The 26424-nt window shown below is 35.0% G+C and overlaps 1 protein-coding gene across 2 annotated transcripts in view; it reads left to right on the forward strand.

The window, feature by feature from the left end:
* The window catches only part of LOC115452728 (calcium uniporter protein, mitochondrial), a 180337-nt gene that overhangs the window by 140781 nt on the left and 13132 nt on the right, over window positions 1-26424 (forward strand). For both annotated transcript variants that reach the window (XM_037443561.1, XM_037443562.1), the window contains 2 exons: window positions 14575-14696; window positions 19177-19332. In XM_037443561.1, the coding sequence (XP_037299458.1) occupies window positions 14575-14696; window positions 19177-19332 (278 nt within the window). The remainder of the gene's footprint in view (window positions 1-14574; window positions 14697-19176; window positions 19333-26424) is intronic.

Raw genomic sequence — 26424 nt, forward strand, 5'->3', positions numbered from 1 at the left:
TAGCTTTTCCCGCGGCTCCGCCCGCGTTATAAAGTTTTTCAGGCTAAAGTTTTTCGTTATGAAAGTAGTAGTTTCCCGGGACCCTATGTTCTTCCCGGGGTCTCAAACTGTCTCCATACCAAATTTCATCTTAATACGTTGGGTAGTTTTTGAGTTCAAGACGTTCAGGCAGACAGATGCAGCGGGGGACTTTGTTTTATAATATATTTTTTAGAACTTTTTAAGAGGAACAATCCCGTGATACATCATTGTTGCATAACTTTAACCGTTTACGCAGCGCACGCAACGGAAGCTCTCAAAAGTAATAAATTGTCCCCGTTTTTGCAACATGTTTCATTACTGCTCCGCTCCTATTGGTCATAGCGTGATGATATATAACTAAGAGCACTCCACAAACAAAGGACTATTCAACACAAAAATAATTTTTCAGTTCGAATCCGTAGTTCCTGAGATTAGCCATTACTGCTCCGCTCCTATTAGGTATAGCGTGATGATATATAGCCTATAGTACTCCACGAACAAAGGGCTACCCAACACAAAAAGAATTTTTCAGTTTGGACCGGTAGTTCCTGAGATCAGCCATTACTGCTCCGCTCCTATTGGGTATAGCGTGATGATATATAGCCTATAGCACTCCACGAACAAAGGGCTATCCAACGCAAAAAGAATTTTTCAGTTTGGACTGGTAGTTCCTGAGATTAGCGCGTTCAAACAAACAAACAAACAAACAAACAAACAAACAAACTCTTCAGCTTTATATAATAGTATAGATATAGATAGATTACAGTCCTGTTATGGCTCCAACCTTCGTGGAAAACGTTTGTCACTTTTTTGTGGTGGTTATTATGTTCGTCCAGTATCAAATACAAATCAGATTCCATTTTTAAATCGAGTGTTATTTCTCCTAAATAGTTTTTATTTGAAAATGTTGCGTCCCGTTTTACGGTTCCGGAAATGAGCAGCAGTAATTTCACTTTCCGTTTTCCATTTAGCAAGGTAATGCTAATTCAGATTTCTTTTCATTTAAGGCGATACCTCAAGGTCCATTTTCATACATTTTGTTTCACCTTTAATCTGGGTAACTAAACAAGTAAGTAAAGTTAGTTAGTGAAGCACGTAAAAAATTAATAATCATGGATATTTCTGCCTTTAAAATTTAATATGACGAAATTTTAAAGGCCGAAATATCCATGATTATTAATTATTTTTACGTTTTTCTTTCAACTGCGAGAACTAATCACTAACTAGACGTGAATTTAAATTCTTTACTTGCCAATACTTGTTTAGTTACCCAGATTAAAGGTGAAACAAAATGTATGAAAATGGACCTTGAGGTATCGCCTTAAGTAGATTGCGTATTCATTGAATGTTTTAAAAAAAAACGGATTAACGATTTTAGTATAATTATTTTATTTGTGTTAGATTTTATTAAATTTTATAACCAATATTATCCAGTTCAACGAAATCTGGCTGAATACAATAATTATTTTGATCAACCAAATCCAATATCCTTAAAAATAGGCTCCAATAAAAACCCAATTGGCGACATACAATATTTTATCGTTTGAGAAATATTTTCTCGTAAACCCGCTCTATAAAGTATTGCACTGTTAGCTCTAAAACTGATGTATCAACACATCCCGATCGTAAACCTGTGGAGACTGACAAAGGTGCGGTGACAATGGGTGTCCCATCCGGATTTTATTACCCGGCTTTACAGGGATAAGAATGCAGCCCGCTTCAAACGCCTACCCGGGTTCAAACGATTTAGGTGTAAATGAATGGGACTTTAATAGACTTTTCCAAGGTCGTAAGAGTCATTTTTATGGGTTTAATTACGTCTTCTGTTTGTAAATTAGTGTCATTCATAAGGTTAGGAATTGCATGAACAATATATAGGCACTTTGCAAAATCATTTTCACTATATTTAGCCTTGTGGTTATGTCCTTGAGCATAGACTTTAGAATCATTTGTAAGATGTTATCTAGATTATTGTAGTCTAAACTATATTGGTCATTGCTGTTCGAGATTGTTCTACATTCTGTGGTCTAATTCGTAGACGCAATTCCAAGAACTATTTTCTAAGATTTACTGATGCTAGATTGTTGTCCGCCTGATATCTCAGTGATCTCCTTTTTTATTTCATCGCTTTGAGTCGCAATGAGTGCAGTATGCTTTGCAGACTAGCATAATTATTGCTACCACGGAAGTTTAATCCTTATATGTGTCTAACAGATGAAAATGTTTATTGGATTGAACTGTGTTTTTATAGGTGTGGTACGTTACTTTGTCGTGCCCGGATTAAAATTAATATAATAATAAAATATATCAGCCCATACATATACTGTCCCACTGCTGAGCACGGGCCACCACTACTATTTAGAGGGTTTAGTTCAACACGCTGGCCTAATGTGAGTGTGCAAACTTCACATCAATCCTTAGACAAGTAAGTTGAGGACAAAAATTTATAAAGAAAATAAATTTGTATTATTACAAAAACAAAATAACTGTTGTAACGTTTGAAAACGTTAATGTTGAACGAATGTTTGTTGTCATGGATGACAAAACAAACTATAAAGTTAATTAATTCAAAACGCGCCATTTGTTTAAACAACGTGTTGAAACGTTTTCGAACTAAAAGTATAATTGCATGGCAGTATATTGTTTGTCCACGGCTCATATTTTTTTTCAATAATTTAACACTGGTGTTTGTTAGCTGTGACATCAATTAACAGCGTGAAATGAATGAACTGTCAGTGGAATAAACTTTACAAGACATATGTCATAATTTAAAGCATCACTCCACGTGATATCAATCTACTGTGACAATTTAAAGGGCTTTGTCTATTGAAATATCAATTAACTAGTACGCCAAATGCCGTTTAACCGCATAACAGCCGAAACTGGGCTTCATAGGCCTCAAGTACTTAATAATACTTAATCATTCTAATTTCTATTTATGAAGCTTAATTGTATAGAAATACCAAAAATATTTTTTAAGTAAATTGATTCAATATATTAATTTCGAGTAATTTAGTTTCTTGTTTTAATAATCGTAGTTATAAGTTAAAAATGGGCTTTATTATTTCCAACGGTATAAGGGTGGGCTCTAAGGCACTTGCATTTATCGAGCTTATTTATTATCATAATGTCATAGAGCTCATTTCTCGGCCGTAAATTACGGCGAGACGAAAATCAAAACAAGATCTCTATTGATTGTGAAAACACCTACCGCTTACAACCAACGATGTTTTTTACTATTGCAATTAATTTCAAACCAAACACTACAGGTAGTCACTAAACGTTTTTTATGGTTTAAACACACAGATTAAACAAGAAATTACAATCCTGAGTCAGAAAAATGAAGAAGTTATCGCAAGAAACATGCATCCCTCATATCCGTGACCCCGAATAAATCATGTTGAATTGTGGCGGATCACCGCAGGTGCGCGCTCGGCGGTCATCGGGACATTTATTCTGCACTTTACTTTGTCTAATATTTAGAATGATATATCGGAGGGTTTTATAGATTTGTTCTAGTATACGATGTTCTACATACATACATACATACATAACATCACGCATTTATCCCCGAAGGGGTATGCAGAGGCGCAACTAGGGCACCCACTTTTCGCCAAGTATGTTCCGTCCCATGATGTGATAGGGGGCGAGCCTATCGCCATATCGGGCACAAATTCCAGACTCCGGGCTGATACTGAGCAGAAAAACCCAAATATCACTTTGCCCGACCCGGGACTCGAACCCAGGACCTCAGAGCGCTATTGTACCGGACATGCAATACAACTACGCCACCGAGGCAGTCGATGTTCGAGGATGTCGAGGCAGTATGTGATACGATGTTCTATTTGTATAATTTCCACGTTAATAAAGATTACTACAATGCAATTAAAAACGTGGTGTATCGAATTTATGATGCAAATTATATTTGTATATTGTATATCAATTACTGATATAATTGAGAGATTATAATAGAAAAACCATATCTTTATAATCTCTAGATACTGTTAAATCTGTTTGTGAGAACGTACGTTACTTTATAATGTACAACATTGTATGAAAATATGTTTGATTTAATTAATACGATTGGAGTTTTTATTTTGGCATTGTATTTAGAATTAAATTTTTATAATTATGCACTTTGATCGTTCAGTTACGTATTTAAATGACGATATGAGCCAGTCATACAGTTGTTATTTATGCTCACACGTTGCCTAACGTTCAGTGATAAATGTTACTTATAAACAGCTGATTCGAATAAGAATAAACTAATCATAATGTAAGCTTGTCCCACAAAATTACTATTTCTTAGTCTTTTTTTACTATAGATCCGACGTGAGTGGTTACAACCGTTTTTATTAATAAGGCTTTATTGAGCATCATCAACTTTATATAATTACTAGGTTTTTTTTCGCGGCTACTAAAATCTCTAGATCACTGTAGCAATCCATAGCCCCACCTATTTAAAAATCAGATAAAAAAAAACAACTATATTCCATGGTAACAAATGGCCGGGATAAAAGGTAGCCTATATGTTAAACCAGGAACGCGGTCAATCCGTGTGTATAACTTCATCCTAATACGATTAGCGGTTGCTGCGTTTTAGTAAGAAGTAAGATAACATTATAGAATTTATTAAAAATGGATACATATTTATGTGAAACTATACAAGGAGGTTATATTTATTCAATGAGCGAAGCCATGTGTAATACATTTTCTTTATTGAATTATTTTTACGATAAATTGCATTTATATCTTGAATATTCTTCAATCTATATAAACCTAACTAAATCATGAAACTAATACATCAGTTTGTTAACTTTTAGGACAAATTCAATTGAGGTGAAGATTCGTTTAGAAATATGCGTTTTAAAATACCTGCGGATATATTCTAGGTTGGTTATCTACTAAACTGTACGATTGCGGTCTAGCAAATAGAGCAGTGCTAACAATTTTCAGCCGCAGTATGTTTTAATTACTGTTAACAAGATAAAGCCACAACTGTAATGTTTTTACGGACCGGTAAAACCAATTATGGTTTAGTTTTATAGAAACTAGAATTCCATTAATATTAAGTCGTTATCTTTAAAGGAACCTAGATTTTATACAGACAGAGTTGAGATTCTTTATTTAATCCCACTTTTATCGGTTGGTGCGAGATATAGTTTCACAGTATCTGATCACAACCCGCACTTGGGCATTAAAACCCGGGAAAATCAAGTTAAAAAAATTACAAATTGAAGCTTGACTTGCAACTCAAACCAGGGACGATCCAATTCACAGCCTATACATGCCGTCATTACTAAAACGAGAACATTCATTTAAACAAAGTAATTTCATCAATAAGTCTGTCCTTTCTACGAAGTTATAACCGCGCCTAATGCGTTTAGCACGCAACCCTTTTATGGATATGCGTGAGCCATGTCGAAGGGCTCGTACAATTACCTTGTTACAAATTACACCGCACAACTTGCAAATCCTATTTTATATTAAAATTAATTATTGATGTAAAAATGTGTTTAACATTGTTAGAAGTAAACACAGAACTACTGTTCAGATTTCAATGAAATTTGGCAAACAGGTGAAGCAAGTTCTGCATTAACTTCCAGCTACTTAATATCCTGGAATTGAACACAGTGTAACTATTATATTGTGAAAGTTATTTTACCTTACTTATTAATTTAATGTCCTACATATTATGCAGACTATTCGCTACCTATTTAAATTGTTGAATGAATAGACCGCATTTGGTTTTAGTAGTCAATAATTTTACCAGCGAAATTCTAGCCGGTTTGTGGCTTTGACTAACTGAATGATAATTTGATAATTACTATGGCGTCATGTGTAATAAGGGGGATGAACACCAGAATTAGTATGTTTGTTGGATAATGATTTGTTTGGGGCTTTGATGTGGTCGGGTCAGAAATTCTTTTTAGTTCCTGATAGTCTTTAAAAATCTATATATGGGATCAAAACTGTGTATGTGATTATTGATTTTAATCTGATGGATGATAGCAAATAGATCTCCATACTGTGGTCTGACCGAACTGTTTAAAGAAGTAAAATTTCTAAAAACATTAATCCTCTTTGTTCTTACTAAACTTAATTTGTACTAAATTCTATACTGTGCTAACTTATTATAAATCGAAAGTGATAGCGTCGTAATAATTGTAACTTTTATTATACAACTTTATAAGAATGTTTAATTATAATAGTGTTAATGAAATATAGTTATGTGATATTGCGTGCGTTTCTTCTATGTATAGTATTTGTAATTGAATTTTATCAAACGACGCCGACGTGCGAACGAAGATTCTTAAGATCGTTGATAAATTGCGGTGAAATCGTGAGTGGTATATGCGAGCAGTCAATGATTCGATGTGTTCACGATTAGGAGTCATTTAGTAAAATAATTTAAGTGATTATTTTAGGTGCTTCGTGGTGAAAAAAGTAAGATAAAATTTAAATGATAATTTTATACGCTTTTAGTTGCTTGCCTAAGTTTAGAAATAACATAAATAGATGGAAGTTAGATGTAATAGTTAACGTTATTTTAGAGTTTATATTATTTTAATATGGCATTATATTCCAAGGAATTACAATTTCGTCCCTACATTGTTAAATTAATTATTAACAGAAACCCAAACGAACAGAAATTGTTCCAATTAACAACTACACTGATAATCTATCAGATCACTACGTTGAGTACATAATAAATAAGCCGAAATCCTTGTAATTAATACGTGTTTGGAGATATTATGTTTCGATTAATTTATGGATAGTTACCATGGCGCCGGGGTTTGTGGATTCACCGGGGAGTTTGAGGAAAGTACTGAATAATGTAATAAATGTTTATAAAGCTCCGGATTAATTATAGTTCCAGGATAAAAAGTAACAAACCAATATAAGTAGCTAAGCTAGTGTTAAAAATAAATATTTTATAGATGCGGCTGGAAATGTGATCTTGAATATAATTTTGTTTAAATTAATAGTTTTTTCATTATGTACTAAATTAAACCTTAAATTTATAGGAGTTAGTAAAATTTAAGTATGTAGAAAGTCGTCGTTTTTAATAAAAAATCTGTTAAAATATACGCCTCATCAAGCTTTGCTCCCATACTTTATATTCGAAAAGAGCAATATTTAACGATGTCAACAAAACAATACCCCGAAGCGTTAACATGGAATTTGCTGTAAAAAGATTAATCTTTAACACAGACATATGCTTATTTCCCAAATGTAACACTGTAATAGGATAAGGGTCCATATATCAAAAAACCCGTTGCGCCTTTATGTTCAAACAAAGCGCAAATCCGTTCAACACTCAAAGAGAAATATATTTTCCTTTTAAATATTATTACTGATATTCGATTTATATTTTATATTTCGAATGCTAATATCTAACGGAAATGACGAGCGATGTGTTCGGAGATTGTGTGAAAATATTTTTTACTACAAAATTGTCTTTGGTTTACATTGCGTGTACTTCGAGTTTCATAGACAATAAGGGTTGGGCTGGCCATTACTCTCACAAATTTGACCACTATGCGCGGAGGAGAGTCCATTGTGTGGCTATCTGTCTCTATTGTTGTTGTAGTGTAGACTTAAGCCTCTACATCAATCAGCCTGTCATCGTCAGCTGAACCTAGGTCTGCCTATGTGAGCGCCAACCATCCTGGTCTTGAGAAACCCACATCCAGGGCCCTTATTCTGTATGATAGTGTAAACGCGTAACGCGGCCGTGTCATGTTATCTTCGAGAAATGTGCGTGGAATGGTATTCTGTAAGCCAAATTTCTATAGTCCTAAACATGATGCGTTGTGTTACGTGCTTGTTAAGCACTGTTAAAATAACGTGCGGAATAGAGAATAAGGCCCCTGGGTAGTGACCCGCCCCTTTTTTCAAGTCCTAGGTCCATCGTTTAGCAGGGCGTCCTACACTACGTCTAATAGCGATCTCTACCTAATAACCAAGTCTCTATATGCATATTAAAAATTCTAAAGCTCTTTCATCTCACGTCTGAAACCTTAGTTCTTTTCCATATTCTTCGTCGTAGCTACCGTCGCTACTTTACTAACAAAATTTCGCGTTAGTTTCGACATGGTTATAAAAATACCATTACAAGTAAGTTGGCGATGGGCCAGTGCAGACTTAGACGGTTTATACAAACTGGGTTTTGGCAATGATAAATTATGTGCCGAGCTGAATGATGGAAGGAATTTTACAAATAAAAAAAAAGTTGATGTAGTTGGTAACCAGCAATTACATTTATTAGATTGTTTAATATGATTTTTTTGTTAGAAATCATATAGATGGAACAACAATATCTTTGTAAATTTTAGCTGTGTGTTTAATTCAACTTAGTGAGCTGCGAATGTCGCTTGCCTGATTAAAAACGAGATGTTACCCAGTCTCATAATAAATAATAGGAAAAAAAATAATGACTACAATTAAATGTCATAAAAGTAGTTTTCAGTATTAAATCATTAATGGTCATAGATTCAATGGTCTAAAACAAATAAACATGAACAACTCAGCAAACAATTTCTTCCTAAAATATCACGATCCAATATCGTTCAAATTCTGTCATACGAAGGAAAATGAATTGAGGAGCCTTTGTTGTCAGAGGTATTGTTTGTTACGTACAGAACAATTGCACTTCATATAGCGGTGTACGCGCTGTCAAAGTTTGTTACGTAAACTTTGGAGTAGTACTAATTATATTAACGTCAAATACTGTGAACAACGAAAAAGGTCGCTGTAATAAAACTTGTGCGTTCTGTGTGGACGTTAATTGTATTGTGATGAATAATTCGTATCGACGTTTGTATATGTATTTTTAAAAGGAATAGTAATTAATAAGGTACGGCAGCGCTCTGAGGTCTTAGGTTCGAATCCCGGGTCAGGAAAAGTGTTATTTGGGTTTTTTTGCTCACTATCAGCTCGGAGTCTTGAATTTGTGCTCAATATGGTGATAGGCTCTCCCCCTATTACAGCATAGAACACACTTGGCGAAAAGTGGGTGTCCTGATTGCACCCCTGCAAACCTCTTCGGGAATAATGCTAGATATATGTGTTATGATTAATAAACCGCCACGGTTCGTAAAGAAAAAAGATTCAGTCATTTACTTTCAAAGAAGTACGGCCGTTTAAAAAAACATGTTAAGTCTATTTTGGTGTTTAATTTCTAATTTCCGTCCGTCACAATTCAAACATTCTAGATGTATCTATTTGAAAGTGCGTACATGGTTTAATTCCTAGTTCGTCACAACTCAGCCTGGGTTTGGTCAACTGCATGCGTTTTATTAGACGCGTGACACAATACTTAGCTATATTAAATTAATATGCAAAGTACAGCGTATCATAAACATAATCGCATGTCCATCAATATACATTTGCATATCATACACGTAAAATGTTTTCACAATAATTACATTTACAATGTAACCTGAATCTGATAATTTTACTTTTTAAGATGAATGCAGATGAAAAATTTAAATAAAATCGCATGCAAAAGTGATATCTATTAATCAAACATTGGAGAGAATGTGGGTGCGATGATAATTAGGAAAGTGACAGGGCAATTACAACGTCTGCCCACATGTGCGACGCGGCGCGGCGCGGTGTGGTGCGCACCCGCCGTTTATGCTTCGTACACGCATAATAAATACAACGCCTCAAGACGCAAGAAACAGCGTTTTTAAATATGCATTATTATAGTAATAGATTGGTGAGAGAGCAAGTCGTTTGACGCGTTGTATTTTGCTAACAAAGTGGAGTAAATTGTTATAGGTTTAATAGGGTACCGGACTCATTTTTGTTCTTAACAATTATCAAATATTTACATTTTATATATTATAACACAGAAGAAATTATTAAAATCCGGTGAAAAATCAACAAGTTATAAGTCTTTGAATTTCGGTGGAAGGGGTAATTAACAAGAAACAGAAAAGAGACGAAATACCCACATGTGACGTCATCGGGAATTACAACGCGTGCGAAAGAAAGAGATGAAGCGATATCCCCACATCGCGCCCACTTTTGCTCATTACAATATTTTAAATATGAATTACCCGCTCATTTTTTAACCAATTTTTATGCAGTTTTCGCAGAAGTGTTCCTTTTTCGTATTAAAAGCCATTACATATAAAATAATGCACAAAATCAAGCATAGGCCGGTCCCCTATTTTTTGTCTGAAGAGTTTCTGGGTTCGTTATAATTAGTGTTAAATACTATAAAAGGTTCTCTTATTTGTACCCACAGCTTTGGATATGCCGAATGTTATCTTACACCATAATACGAGTAAATAAACTTTTTATAACATCGATTCTACACAATTAATTTTGTAATTATATTATTTCAAATTACCACAACCAGGCAAGGGTATATAAATATTTCATTTCTCCAAAAGTCGTTATATAATAGAAAATGGCACAAGCTATGAAAAAATGTTTCTGTACAAACGGGAAATGACTACTTTCGGAAAAGTTTGTAAACCGTCTACAAGACCGAGGATACGGTTAGGCGGTAATGAACCACCTGTAGATCCGCTAGGGTTGAATATCGACTATCGAGTGAAATTGACTCGGTAGGTTTCAACGGATGTTTAATATTTGAATTGAATCATAAAATTGTGTACATAATTCATAAATGTTTAATATTGACGACGGAGAGTATTTTGGTCTATAATACAACTAAGATATAATGTATAGACGATAGTTCTAAAAGTTATTGAATGCATACATTGAAATTGTTGTAAAAGCCAAAAAATAGCTAAAAATATTTTAATAAAAAAATACCAATTTTATTCCTCGCTCACTGTTTATGACATATGTCGTAAACAAATTATTGTTCGTCTCTTTCAAGCGAGCGATTAATCTGCTTGAAAGTCTAACAAAGTATTTTGTACAGCCATGCGCGAAATTGTTAGGTGGTTAAGTGATTTTTTGTCACATTAATATATTCAAATAAAATCAATATCAGTGGGACAATTCAGTAATTAAGCTGTGTATTGTGAAACTTATCAATTATGTGTTCTAATTTGTTGATGATAAAATATCCGATGTATTATGTATGATTTGATTTTTGTTATACTATTTTCCTATATTTTTTATCGTATCTCAGCAATAACATACATGGTTGCACTAAAGTCGTAAAGATATAATTATCTTTTGCTACAAGTATAAAAACTTACGAGAGACCTGTCTAACAATACTCAGACTCTAAAGTAATATTACCAATTTTTTTAAATACTAGTCATAGGTAATTCTGAATATAATAGCAGTATTTTTAACTCTAAACTCTACTTTAGACAGATTTTATCTTGTCGTTTATTCACTAAGCGACAAATTATGTCCATTTCAATTATCAACACGAAACTAAACGCCTCAAATTTAACATTCACTACAGAAATTCATTTCATACTCCGCGTGACACATTCAGAACATGTTAAAGTATGAATTCTAAAGTCATAAATATTTAAATCAAGCGGTAGACTCGACAACGGTTTCCGAGGCTCACGGTGTGCATTAATCTAATTAATTTATATGCACGAGTTATCAAATAACTCGAAAACTTCGCTTTAGAACGGTATCATATTTCAGGTCGCGTAAAAACGGCAGTTTGCTTTACATGTCATGTCCATCTTTTTGTTTAATGATCTGTTTATTCGTATTGAAGTATTACATTCGTGGACGTATTGCTTTGGATTGTCCAGTAAATGAAGGTAATGGGTACCGCTGGCTGAATAATTGATTCAAATGACATTTATTCCGTTACTGATGTTCTTTTGTATTGTGTTGTAAGTCCTCGTACCTCTATATTACTAATAATTATACTAGTCTCTGCCCGGTATGGTGTGATAAATATCTATAGCTCTGTGATCTGTAAAATTGTATTATTAAAGTTATTAAAAATAGGAGTATGCAAACAATAATTGCATTTATTAAATTATTAATGTGAAAATGACAATGACGACTGTTGCTGACTGTACTTTGGTAAGTGGAGCGCGTCGGCAATCAGGTGGAGTCCGGCGCGCGGGCTCGGCCGCGTAACGAGACAATTTCGTTCCTACTGGCGCGGTTATTGTGTCGGAGTATGGGTGACCATTCGGCCTTTATCGCCTTGTCGACAGCTTTCCGTATTAACTGTACTAATAGGATGAATAACTGGCTTGTTGCCGTTTGGTAAGTCTATGGTGTTAGTGGCTTCAATTAGTTTGAACTAGGTTATGATTTGTAAAAGATGGAAGGTTTTTTGTAAATAGCAGTTCATCAAGAACGTATCACGTGTTATCTTTTTCTGACCTCGAAACGGCAGTATGCAAATACTGTTTTTTAGTTTTCATATACATTGTGGCCTCTATCGAATATCTCATGATGAAGCAGTTATTCAGTGTCATGCAGTGTTGTATAATTCGGCTGTGTGTGGCGTTGATTTTCAGCACAGTCTTGCCCTTTCCCTATAAAATTATTATAGTCAAATATGTATGATAAAATTTGAACTTAAGTTCCCTCAATAATTTTACCTCCTTTCTGAATACGAATGACTCGGAATAAACCTAAAATTGCGCTTCAATGATATCTGTTCTGGGTCCGTCTTGGCCGCACGTAGTGACCCGTCATTCTTTTGTGTTCTGCCGGATAAACCGGTTGAACCGGGGGATGGTGGATTCCAAGCACGTTTCAGACGATGCAGCGTACGCAAAGAGGTAGCCCACTTTCGAACAAATTCTTAATAATGAGAGGTTAAACTGACCACGTGCGGTGGCGGAATTATGCGCCGTCCGGAAATACAGTAGCGTATTGGAATTTGCACTCGTTGAAGTATTTTAAAGTCGTTTTAGCGGACGGACAATAAGGAGTCAGTAAATCATTGGTCATGTGGAAATTCCAAGCGTTGGTTGATTTTTTCTTTTAATAAATAATGGCAGCAGTAGCATATTGGAATTTGAACTCATTGAAGAATTTTAATGTTGATTTAGAATTAAACGGACAATAAGTAGACAGTAAATCATTGGTCATGTGTAAATTCCAAGCGTTGGTTGATTTTATTTTTAATAAATAATGACAGCAGTAGCATATTAGAATTTTAACTCGTTGAAGAGTTTTAATGTTGATTTAGAATTAAACGGACAATAAGAACTAAGTCATTGGCCATGTGTAAATTCCAGGCGTTAGTTAATTTATACGCTGACCTTAAATAGAAAAATGATTTAGAATCATTGTAGCGTTTTCAGAGACCTAAAATCCCAAGATGAGTAAAGCCGTAAACAAAAGCCATTTCAAAAATGATGTACTAAAAATACAAATTACCAACGCGTTGCAACAATCTCCATAAAGGCAACAGTTCTTCGAGTTCTCTTTAAGCGGAAGACAAACGACTTCGTCTGAAGTGCTAACACAATGGAAGCAATGGGCCTTAGAACCCGTCGAGTGGAGGACACTTTCTCCAAGGGCATGTTTTCTTTATGCCTCATAGGGCGAACCTTACGTGATTTTAATAATACGCGCTCGGGATACAGGGAAAATATATTACCGCGTAAAAAGATTTCTTTTGAAATCTATATAGAAAATTGTGATATAAGAGTTAATGGAAACGAAGTTTATATAGAAATTAATATAGACGCATCGACTGAATTGTTAAAGAAATTAGTTGTTAAAAAATTATCGTCTGTCAAGTGATTTTTTCAACGACCTTAACTGCTCACCACTAAATTCGAGCTCTGAATTTAATGAATTATTTTGAATATTCCATATCAACTATATAAGACGACATATTATATTTAAACTTAATAATAGTATCGTTTATATCTATGATATCATATTATCACCATCCCTCAGTAATTAGAACGTCTATGCGTCCACTAAGGAAATAATCCGACAATGCGGATTTTTTTTAAACTGACAAACGCACAAAGAAAAAGTCACGACAGAATTCTCACCTAAGATAGAACCTTAACAAATCACCTTCCAAAGATTGCCATCCAAATGTGTTCTTCGTCAAACTTCCGGAGGTAGATTGACTGTCTGATATTGAGTTACTAAAGGGGATTGGGTGGGATTCGATGGAGTTAAGGTGTTAGCGACAAGGCGGGCGTTTTAAATTAACCGTTCGTCTGCCGTAATTGTTTCGATGGTATAAAATTAATATCGATCAGGGGTGCTGGAATGGGATCATAATTGAAAGAATATAAGTAGTTAGTGTAGGTGGGAAGATGGATTTTTAGGTTATGGATAGAACTTTTAAATTCAATATCGGGAGGCCAGATAGTTGTTTTTTTATTTTGATTAAATTTAAACATTGAACCGAACTGACTGTTGATAACTACGCTAGTTTGGGGGTCACGATTGTTTTAAACTTGAATCACTAAATTTCATGTACAATAAAGAAAAGAAGGAGTAAATTTTTCACTTAAAAACAAATGGCGTTCGTGCACGATATTTTTTTGGTTGTCGCTATCTCCCGAAGTTACAATGTATTGTGCTATTTTAATAAATGTACATCGAGAATAATTAAAAATCAATTTATTAACGTATAAACATTGTTTGTTGCAGAAGTGACGGTGACGTACCGACGCGGGCTGCCGGTGATCACGGTGCCGCTGCCGTCGCGCCGCGAGCGCTGCCGGTTCACGCTGCGGCCCGTCTCGCAGACCGTCGGCGATCTACTAGAACAGGTGATACACCATGAGATACATTTTAAGCTATAATAATCAGTAGCGGCGTTAACCGATGCGATCCCGGGCGAAGGCAGTTCCTCGGTTTTAACAGTTTCTTCAATAAAACGATGAAAAAAGTTCCTTCACGGTTCCTTCCGTGGCCCGTGTCTGCGCGAGGTGCCAGGCGGTTGTCCGGTTCGCTTCCCCCTAAGTCCGCCACTGATTATAATCAAACCATCAAGATATTTATATAACTCCAGTCCTTTATTATATACCACTGCTAAGTAGGGGCCTCCTGTAGTACCGATATGGTTGAGGCCTTAGTCATATGGACTAGCGCGAGTTGGTTCCTCAGAATGTCTTCATTTACCGTAAAACACACGATGTTTGCTTAATTACACACACATTACTTCGAATAGTCAGAGGTATGTCCTTTGCGTTTCGAACCTGCGGTCATCTATCTCGGCAGACCGTTCATGTCATATTAGAGTATAGTGTACTTAAGACCCTATGACACTTAAAACTAGAATCGAGGTACTTACTTACAACTTATAGTTGAATTTTATTTCCATATCTGTCTTTTTTCAAAATTATTTTACATCATAATTTGTAATGTTGTGGTTTTTTAATTATAATTTTGAGAATTATTGTAAATCTTTCAGTAGTTCTTCTGTAAGGGATAAATATAACGAGAAACCATCTTAAAAGATTTCAATCGGGGTAAAGTAATAGAAAACTTACGATAGTAAAAACAGTTATACTCCGTGTGGCTTTTGCTCAATTTTGCTTGGAAACGTCCATTTTGTTCCATAATTTAACTGAAATTCTCCATAGTATGTTATCCTATAAGCATGCGGAATCCCGGAACAAACTTATGCCACTTGTGCATTCATTTAACAAATTCAAACTTCAATTAACTGGAAGACTTAACGCAGATCGCTCCATAAGCTGTTGAATTATGCGTCGTGTTACTTGGGGTTAAAGTTTAATTAATATTAACCATCTAGTGTAGTGGGCGAATACTTGGTAAAGAAACTATAGACTACACGTTTTCCATTTAGATTTTGTTTGTGTTTTGCAAACAATGATCTGTCCCTAATTATAGTTCTTTATACTTTTCAATATTAATCTATAATTATCAATATCAATAATTATCAAGAATATTCATCACGCATTTTATCCCCGAAGGGGTAAGCAGAGGCGCAACTAGGGCACCCACTTTTCGCCAAGTATGTTCCGTCCCATGATGTGATAGGGGGCGAGCCTATCGCCATATCGGACACAAATTCCAGACTCCGGGCTGATACTGAGCAGAAAAACCCAAATATCACTTTGCCCGACCCGGGATTCGAACCCAGGACCAGGAAGAATATTCGGTTGGTTGTAAATATTTCACTTTATTATATATTAAAGTACTCGCCCGGTAAGCCTCTTTCCGGAAAAAGTCCTACTAGTGCATAAGACAAGGTAGTTTGTAGCAGCCCCTGGCCTATAAATTATCTCTAATTTTAAAATATTTGTAGATCTGTTCTATAGGTAATAAAACAGAAAAGTATAAATTTTCAGTATTAGCTTAACTTAGCTCGCGTGAAAGAGTTTTTCCGGGATAAAAGCCTGCTATATAATTTACCGATATGAACAATAGCCTATGTCATTCACAGGGTCTCTAACTATCTCCATACAAAATTTCACCGAAATCCGTTACTTTCTATTCCCGGAAAATATATATAGCTGGATTTTTATCCCGGGAAACTTCTTCACACGGGCAAAGCCTCGAGCGAAAGCTGGTCTAATATAATTTTATCTTGTTGTTCAACACATACAACACAAGTTCTTTGTTATCTCTTCATGTTGCTTATTGTGGATCTATTGTTTTATCCGTCATCTTACCTTTTGTCTACATAAATTCTATAGTATGATCCTCGAAACAGCATCCAACTACGTACAATAACGGTTGGTTTATTGATGGATATATTTCTAACAATGGTTTCGCTTCAGTCAGTAACAAAACCCTCAGGGCTCCTAAGACAGTTTGAATTACATATATTGACGCACGTCCGCCCGTAGATAGTGTAGCGTAACATTTCCTAGACAATTCTACGTATAAACGACCAAATTTAGTAGGCATTGTCCAAGGACGATCAATTGTATGATAAAGAAACAAGTTCACATTATGTAGATCATCGTAACTATTTGACTTTATTTTGTTGACCGCAGTTAGCAGCATTTATTAGGTACATTGATTTTTTTTCAATACCAGAATGAATCGCAACTGTGCGTGATATTCACACACGATTGAACTGTTAAATTGTGTAATTAAAACTCGTATGACATGGTGATTGTTTTTGATTTAAACGAACCAAATACCACCCAGTTCAACCTTGCTGATATTTGAGCTACGTTTATTTGTTTGCGTATATTTCTCTTGTGGCTGGTGTGTGATTTAATTAACCGTAGTTAAATTAAAATTGTTTCATTTTATTCATCATTTTCGAAATGGTTTGGTGTTTAATGCATTCTGCTGATCTTTTTTTGTACAGCTGTTTGGGTTTACCTGTTTTAAGAAATTAGTCAATTCGTTCCCTTCTAACCGTTTTTATTTCAGTATGTGTCCTCATATCATGACTAGCTATATGTTTGTTCTAGTTTCATTGTTGTTAGTCTAGTTTAGGTATCCTTCGTTGTAAACAAGAATTTAGTGTGTGCTACTTTGTTGTTTACTGTCTTTGTTAATAGTATTGCCACATTTATTTGCTTCAACCGAGCTTTCTTGGGTCACAATTTTATTATTTAAGGCTTTGCAACTAAATCACATTTGCGTCTCTATCTTTAAGACTGGATTCGGAACTGATTTCCGGAGCTTTCAATTATTTCTCGTGATTAAATACTCGGCTGGTCCCATACTAGGCAGATTTCCCTTGGGCCCTATTGCCGTCATTGCCAAAGCATGGTATACGAGTTGCTCTAACTCTGTAAATTTTGTGACACGAGGCGTGGTGTTTTTTTTATTATTCGTTTTTATAGATTGAGTCAGTATTAATAGGTTTTTGACTGATGTTAAAAACTGACACTAGTCATATTGAGTAATGTTGTTCGGTTATTTATGTATATGTAAACGTTGCTTCAAGACGTAATTAAATTGTAAAATATTACTGACGAGTTGGTAGGTAATATAATAGAATTAATTTTACTTCCCATCAAGCTGAAAACAGGCACGAGCGAAGCACTTTTACAATGCGATAGGTTTAAGGTTTATTCGGGTGGATGAGTTTTTACGATCTGGCTGGTAATAAAAAAGCCTTCAGAAACATTAGACCTATAAAATGAGGCTGTAAAATCCAAATGTCGAGTACTCTCGGGTTGACATTGGAATAGGCAGGTTGAAATTTCGACCATCCGGTTCGAAGGACCAATCATGGATTTCAAAAGGACGGTTATTAAATTTGCTGACGTGAGAAATGTAGTCGAAAGATGGGTCTGAGCGGTTTTGAGAAACCGATTTTTGATTATTACGTTTATATAATAAGCTCGTATGTGTGATTTCTTCAATGTGAAGGTTTATGATATAGGAGCGAATTATAACAAAAAAAAACTTTTTATTTAAATACGAGCAGATTTTTGAAACATCTGAATATATAATAATTATATATACTTAAATACTTAGGTGTCATTTGTCGGTAAATTGACTAAAAAAAACACGCTATTATCGATGTCTCCATTTTGGAAGAGCGATCTCCCAATAATCTGTTATATTGCCTTCAGCTTCGGTTTTACGTGGTCACTTAGTGTTAAAAGAATAGTTGTAAAATTGCTTCTCTAAAGTAGTTTTTATTTTTATGTAATTACAGCATATAACCGCTTCCAAATCCCTGTTCATAGATCATAGATAATATGAATGTGGCAATAACTTTCCAAAAGTCATTAGGGACGTCAATGGAGTTCAAAGATAATCTTCAATTATGTTTTATGAGACGGCCCAAGTTTCCTTTGAGTAACGACTTGCGGCACGGGCCCTACCGAACCTCTATAATGTACTATGCAGGCACGTACCTGCTCGTTCTAACCATGTTAACGATTGATAAATTGTTAAAGACCTTCGTTAATGTAGGTGGATACTTGACAAGAGACTTAGACTTTGGGTTAAGGGTAAATAGAAGTACACATTACTTAGAATCAGTCATAATTGTGTCCTTTAATAATGTTTGTTATGTGTGCTTTAGTGCTGTAATAAATTAGTGCAAGGGTGATCGATGAGATATTGATAGTAGTAAAAAAAAAAAAAAAAAACAGAAAATGCTGGATTGTTTCAAAGATCGATAAGGTACTCTTGTTTCTTTTGATATAGTAGATGAATGGCGGTAATACAATACTCTCAGTTGACCTTACTTACTCCTGCTATAAAATATGTATATATTCAACATTTCCCCTGTGAGCATATTTAGTCTCGCACGGAGTAGTTGTTAATAACGATGAAGTATTAATCTCGTACCATTTGCAGGTGAAGGCTGAAGACCGTGGTGTGGAGCGCGCGGCGGCGCTGGCCGCGGACGAGCGCATACGCATCGCCGCCAGCGATACCATCGAGTCGCTGTTCGAGGCGGACTTCAGGCTTATCATCAACGACACAGAGTATTACGTAAAAAGTCCACCACAAGTAAGTGGAAATTATGTTTATTAGAACATTGCTATTTTGTACTCCCCTACATAGGGTCCACCTTCTGCTATGGTGAAAGCCTTGATAGTGCTTCTCCAACGAGGCGTGTTTCCTGGTCAGCTAGAGTAACAGGTCAGCATAATTTAGCGACTGACGAAGGACGTAATGTTTCTCTTTATTTAACATTATATTTGAACTGCATTTAGTTACCATCAGAACTTGCCACAAATTGTATTATTTGTATTGGATTAGCCTACAAATAACACAAGTATGTAATCAATTGAAACTGTCAGTATTATTTAAATAAAAATAAAAATGCTTTATTCATCACGTAGGCGAACATAGTTGCACTTATGATAAGTCAAGGTACATGAGAATATTCAATTATTACTTAATTAGATTAGCTTATATAGACAAAGACAATAAAATAAATGAAAAATATACTTAGTAAACAAAGAAGCCAGCTCGGGCTGGCAGGGAAGAAGAAAACATATTGCATGTTTAAGTGTGACTATTTTCAACTTTGCGTGTGGGAACTACTGATATTTATTGCGATATGTGGATATAATGATGATGGATTAGTGTTGATCACTCACGCCGATTTGAATTTGGACGTGTGGAATTTGTCTTATATTACTAGCAATTGATTTTTTAAGATCGCAGAGAATGTTATCCCACTTTCGTATTAATAAGGAAACATAATTAATTTTGTAATTTATAATTAAAAGTTATTTCCATACAAACAGAGAGCTGTATTCGATTTAAGAACATAAAATAATCTATTGTCAATTCGTACAGCAGGTCAGTAAGAAGTACAATAAAAACTGTCAGTTTCAACTTATGGTGTGTAGTCTTTTAATGAACTGAACAACCATGCAAACAAGCGCGGGCATCTGTTGTGCCGTTCAAACGATTTTCAAGCCGCAATGGATATTTGCACAAGTCTGATCCGTTTGTATTCGTCAAACGATTTGATTGGCTAACGCCGAATTGAGCCGCCGATGAAAATAGATGACTTGTGCTTAGGTACTGTAAATTAAGCGCTATTTTGATTGGTTGGCAATGTTCGGCTAGTATTTGAAATTCGAATACTTTTGGTTCTTTTTCAATTTCGATACAGTTTCGCCTGAAATGTTTACACGCTCGTGGAGCGTGTTTGTTTACTTATTTAATGAACGAATGTTGTGGATTTCGGGCTTAAGTGATTTTTAAGTTTCAATTTTGGGTGCAATATTTTTTAAGATTGCTGATACCAATAGCGTAAATGAATGAAATAAAAATGCACAGTTTCATAACTTTAAAGTAGAATATTTTCTTATTGGTGGAATAAAAGTACTTGTAAAGTTTTAAAATTGAGTTTATATGAAATCGAACTCTGTATTAAATAATTCCGATATTACACTTAAACTTATTTTATTTTGGCGAATAACAAAATTACAATACAAATAGCCACACATAACAAAATCGACTCGTACTCAAACCGATTCTGATTTAACATCCAAATGTAAAACAAAAATCCCAAACCGTCACAAGAGCTGAGACAAATGTGTCCCATACATTACACTTTACATCAAGCGTACACTGCTGAGCATAACTTACCAGCTACGGAATACCATTACCCTCGCCGTCCCAAACAATCAATTCGGTACGTTTAATTAGGAGCGCTTTCAAGCGGGTGCACGATGGGAACCACATTCGTTAACTTAATGGTAGAATTTCCATACCTCGATATTCATGTTTACTTCGATTTGATTGGTTGTCGTGGAATGGTGTTAGATCCTTGTTATACATGTAGAGTGACTATGAATTGGGTAAAAAGATAAGAAATATAATTTTCTTTATCTTCAACGGCGTGATGGAGTTTTCCGGGATAAAAGTCCCGCTATATATTTTCCCGGTATAGAAAGTAGCCTATAACCTTCCCAGGGTCTTAAACTATCTACATACAAAATTTCATAAAAATCCGTTCAGTACATTTGGAGAAAATCGATAACATACAGACAGACAGAAAAGATGACTTTGTTTTATAGTATGTTAAAAATGTATTGGTTTATAGTATCTACTGAGCCATTAAAAAATAATCTATCTAAAAGGTAAAAGTACTACAAAAATACTTCGTGCGTTATTTATTCAATTAATTATAAAAAATAAAAAATTTATACAAAATTTGTGTAGTATGAAAGCGTTCTCAATGCAAATAAAACAGACCACGCTAAAAAAACACTACGATGCTATCGCAGTGAACGAGAGTTAGTTTTGTTACTGTTGCGGTAAAGTTTTATAAAACAAAGTAAAAAGTTATCAGCGAAGTGTTCGCGTGTGTTCGCTCAAATGCTCGTTTTCTTTGACGAGCATCGATTCTATTTTGATTTCTGTTTTTTTACGTGTTTTAGCCCATGAAGTTCTGATCCTTGGTAAATCTGAAGGCGAATTTATCTTGACTGTGAATGTATGTAGAGTTTTGTCATTCAAAGTTGGAATTGTGTTGATGTATGTGTTGTGACGTATTATCAGGCGAATAACTTATTCTCTGTAAACATTTACTCACGCTTTTTATTTCTGAAGGGGTAAGTAGAGGCGTAACCGGTGCACCCAATTTACGCCGAGCGCATTCCGTTTTATGATGTAATGGAGAGGGCGAGCCTATATCGGGCACAAATTTCAGACTCCGAGTTGGTACTGAGTAGGAAAGCCCAAAATTATTTTACCCAACCTGTGAATCGAACCCGAGAATCCAGAACTTTATTAGTACCGTCATAACTACGCCACCGAGGCTGGCAGTAAAAGAAAACGGTAATAATATAAGTCGTACGAATAACCGATTAGTATACTCGTGGTTTTCGAGCGTATAACCTAACGCGTCTATACTGCGTAGTACAGTAATTAATTGTATGTGAATTTACAGTATTAGGGATACGTAACGTGGCCATTAATTAACTTAAGCACCCATCTCCATTACTGCTGTATGTTCCTACACGGTTTGACCATTTGTTATGGTTTTTTTTCAGGTACCTAATGTGTATTATATTGTAATTACGAGGTAATAAGCCTCCTTTTAAATTGACATGTTTAGGTTCAAATGTTTCAGGTATAGTTTGTAATGCTAAATGAACATACATTTTACACGTGGAGAAAGAATGCATTTAAATAATGCAAAATAAATAAAAATTCATCTTCATAAGGCAGTTGAACATTATTAGATTATATGGTTAGGTAATAATAGCAGATAATAAAGTATTATGTACTCACAATTTATTTAGTCAAATTTATACCAGAGCTTTTTTGTTCTCTTAGATCATTATCACTGTTGACATGACGAATTGTAATATAAATAGTTAATGGGAAATAAACAAAGTTTTCTCATGAATAATAAAAATTCCATAACGATGTTATTAGTCATTTTAACATAGACTACTATTTAGGGCATTAAAAGCAGCCTTGGCCTGCTGAAATCAATTTAGCCGCGACATTAATAACTTGCAGGTAGACTGGATTGTTTTTAATCGTGGTTACCGTATTCTGATGTTCTAGAAATGCAATAACTGAAACAGAGTTTTGTAATTGGGTCAATTTACCCGATTTATGTAAGAAAAACATTATGTGAACTTTGATTTATAACCACCAGAACAAAGTGCTGTGCAGACACATTTTAATATTGCGTTCATAAATAAAGACATGTAAGTACTTGTTTTCTTAAGCTAAGCGAAGTAAATTTGTCGGACCGCCAGCATCATACTTTGAGTCAGAAATACAGTTACACGCACACCGTAATTGCACCTTAATAAGAAAAATACCACAAAAACGGCATATTTGGCAAAATAGGTGTGTTATTTATATTTTTTATACAATACAGATAAAGGAAAATAAGTGGCTTAAATTAGTAAAGCAATATAAAAATAACTATAGTTCGTTCACTCTTATATTCATGTACCAATACGTTTTTAAGTGCATCATTATGCAATCGAATCGTATGCACCAATAATACGTAGCAAATAGTAAAAGAAAGTATTGATATAACATTATTTTTAATGACTGCCTCGGTGGCGTAGTTGTATTGCACGTCCGGTACAATAGCGCTCTGAGGTCCTGGGTTCGAATCCCGGGTCGGGCAAAGTGATATTTGGGTTTTTCTGCTCAGTATCAGCCCGGAGTCTGGAATTTGTGCCCGATATGGCGATAGGCTCGCCCCCTATCACATCATGGGACGGAACATACTTGGCGAAAAGTGGGTGCCCTAGTTGCGCCTCTGCATACCCCTTCGGGGATAAAATGCGTGATGTTATGTATGTATGTATGTATGTATTATTTTTAAGGGTGCTTAGTTCATCTCTATTAATGATCAATCTTAATGCTCAATAATAACATTGGCTAAATCTTTGAACCGGGAAACAATAGAGCTCACAATCAGTCTATTGGCAGCAATATACAAGCAAAAATGGACTCTCATATACCACTATCAATATACAACGTATATCAATAGTTCTGTTTGTCTATTCCATACGGTTTGATATTGATTCTAGCGGGCCAATGCTCGGAATGTCTCGCACTCAACTTAATTGCCTTGATTGGTCCTACGAACTAAGTAAATACAATATTCCACCAATTGCCGATTAATTTTGCCTGTGTTCTGTTTACCTGATGTTATGGTTTTATTTGATTGGATTTTGTTTTGATGTACATTCAGTCACTAAAGTAGTTGAACAAATTAGAAAATACAAATCGCATTATAACTTTGGTGTCCGTATCGGCAAACGTTTTTTCTTCATTCAAATAACTTAAACGTGTTTACTTTTTAACAGATAAATAAAAAAGAATAGTTAGATTGATGTTAATGTGTAGAAGCGTTTTGAAGTTTTAAATTTGTTCAGCTACTTTTATGGCTGACTGTATGTGTTTTTGTAAGTATTCTTTATGGTATTCTATATGCCATAGATATGTATATACTTCGGTAGAATGTAATGTCAACGCTGTATGCAAATTTTTATTGTCAAACAACCGTTTTCAATATTGATCGCAATCTCAACCTTTGACCCGATTCCGAAAATGAACCAATAAAAATAACTAATTTCTAAGCATGTCAAAAAATACTTTGCTCTAATTGCTTTTTTTTAAATAGTTCTAGAACAGCGATTATGATCGTTTATTAAAAATGGCGGATCGTGATGCCGCACGGTACGTTATGTGCTTATTACTAATAAAATAATGCGTGGCATATAGAATAAAGTCCCTGGTGTGTTTGAATTATCGTCTGCCAGTGGACCGTATCACAAGATTTCAATGGAACGTGACCAAACAATGTCCTCAATAAATACATTGAACGACGAGCAGTCTTCTCAAAGGATAATATTGTTTTCCGAAGGACTTTCATCCGAACATATCGGCAAAGAAGGGATAATTCGGGTTCACGTCAAGTGCAGATTATTTTATCTGTCGTTCAAATAATGTAGCTTAAATGGGAAGCTATTTATCAAATAGGCTCGTATAGTTAATAAAATTATAATAATAGTAAAAAGTGTTCAGATAAGGGTATTCAACGCTTTTAGATTAGATTAAAATTTTTAGCCTTTTTTTTTACAGAATTATCCTACTTAGATTTTTCTTACCACACATGCGAGATAGCCTTTTCAAAATAAATTTTAAAATATATATTGTCAATTCTCTTTATTTTGAAGGTTTTATTTTTACATTTTTACATATACCTACATTTAAAAAAAAAACATGCATATAAAAATATAAAAAAAATTATGACCCTCCGATGCCGAAGCTCAAGACCCAGGCCACCGGCGGTTAGGGATTCAAAGTGAGGAATCTCCTCACAATGCGCATCGTGTCCAGCAATACTGCCTTCTGCATCTGGCCTCCGACCCAACGGCCAATTGAAAGCTTCCGAAGATGTTCGTCGAGGCTCTTTGGTATCAACCCATGCGCAGAAATGACAATCGGGACAATAATTGTAGAGTCCACATCCCACATGTTGGTAACCTCATGTGCCAAGTCTAAATATTTAGACATTTTATCTTTTTCGGCCTTAACAAGGTTATCGTCATGCGAAATGTTGACATCAACAAGTATTGCTCGGCGCGACAATCGATCTACTATAATAATATATATTATTATTATTGTTAATCATTTCCGCCATTTTTAATAAACGACCCTAATAGCTTTTTCGATCTATCTCAAAAACGGACCAATCAGAAGAAAGGTTTTTTTAACATGCTTACAAATGAGTTATTTTGATTGGTCCATTCTCGAAATCAGATTGAAGATTGAGATTGGGATCGTTTTAGAAAACGGCTGTTAGTAATGTTGAACAAAACTGTCAATTTGTGGCAGTCATCTAATTATTGAATACAGTCAGTGTGATGGCTAGATACCAAACAAATCCTATCGATCGAATTCTCATGTCCTTCGTTAAAGATCGGCAAAGTATTGTCGATTCTCCTGGCTCTATGTGGAGTTATGACAACGGCGATAACTCATCAACAATCCCTTATCACCCATTACTCTGGGAATATAAAATCAAAAGCTTTTCTGCACCATAAAATTTTAGACTATCCGTATACCTGAAAATATTTTGGCATAAGATATCTGCAAGACTATAAGAATGGGTAATAATAAATAAAGGAAAACTCATTTCTTATAAGTAATTGTTCATTAACAATGGTAAAGCATTTGTACTATTTAGACTTTATTAACTATAATCTGCTACAGTAGTTAATTGCACGTCATATTCGCTTAAAATTGTTAATTAACATATTATGCACATCAGATTGTGGTTAAAATAACCTGTACGAACAATATGTGAAGTTTCCGAACAGTTATGCAGTGTGAATACCACAATAACGCGGCTTTGTGCAGTCCTCGTTGCGTCCCGTGTAGTGCATACTTCGCATATAGGTTTGCATAATATAAGTAATAGTTATAGATAATATATCTATGTAGAGATTAAAGTTGTAAGAAAGTATTATGTTGTAGTACGTAAAGCCGTCGGTCCTGCGCCCGATCTCTGCCTGGTCATGTTGGATTGCTGTCTCACCGGAAGTTGAAAAGTAAAATTGCTTTAGACATGCACGCATACACTCGGGTAATGAC

Source organism: Manduca sexta, chromosome 26 (genome assembly GCF_014839805.1).
Source record: "Manduca sexta isolate Smith_Timp_Sample1 chromosome 26, JHU_Msex_v1.0, whole genome shotgun sequence".
NCBI lineage: Eukaryota > Metazoa > Arthropoda > Insecta > Lepidoptera > Sphingidae > Manduca > Manduca sexta.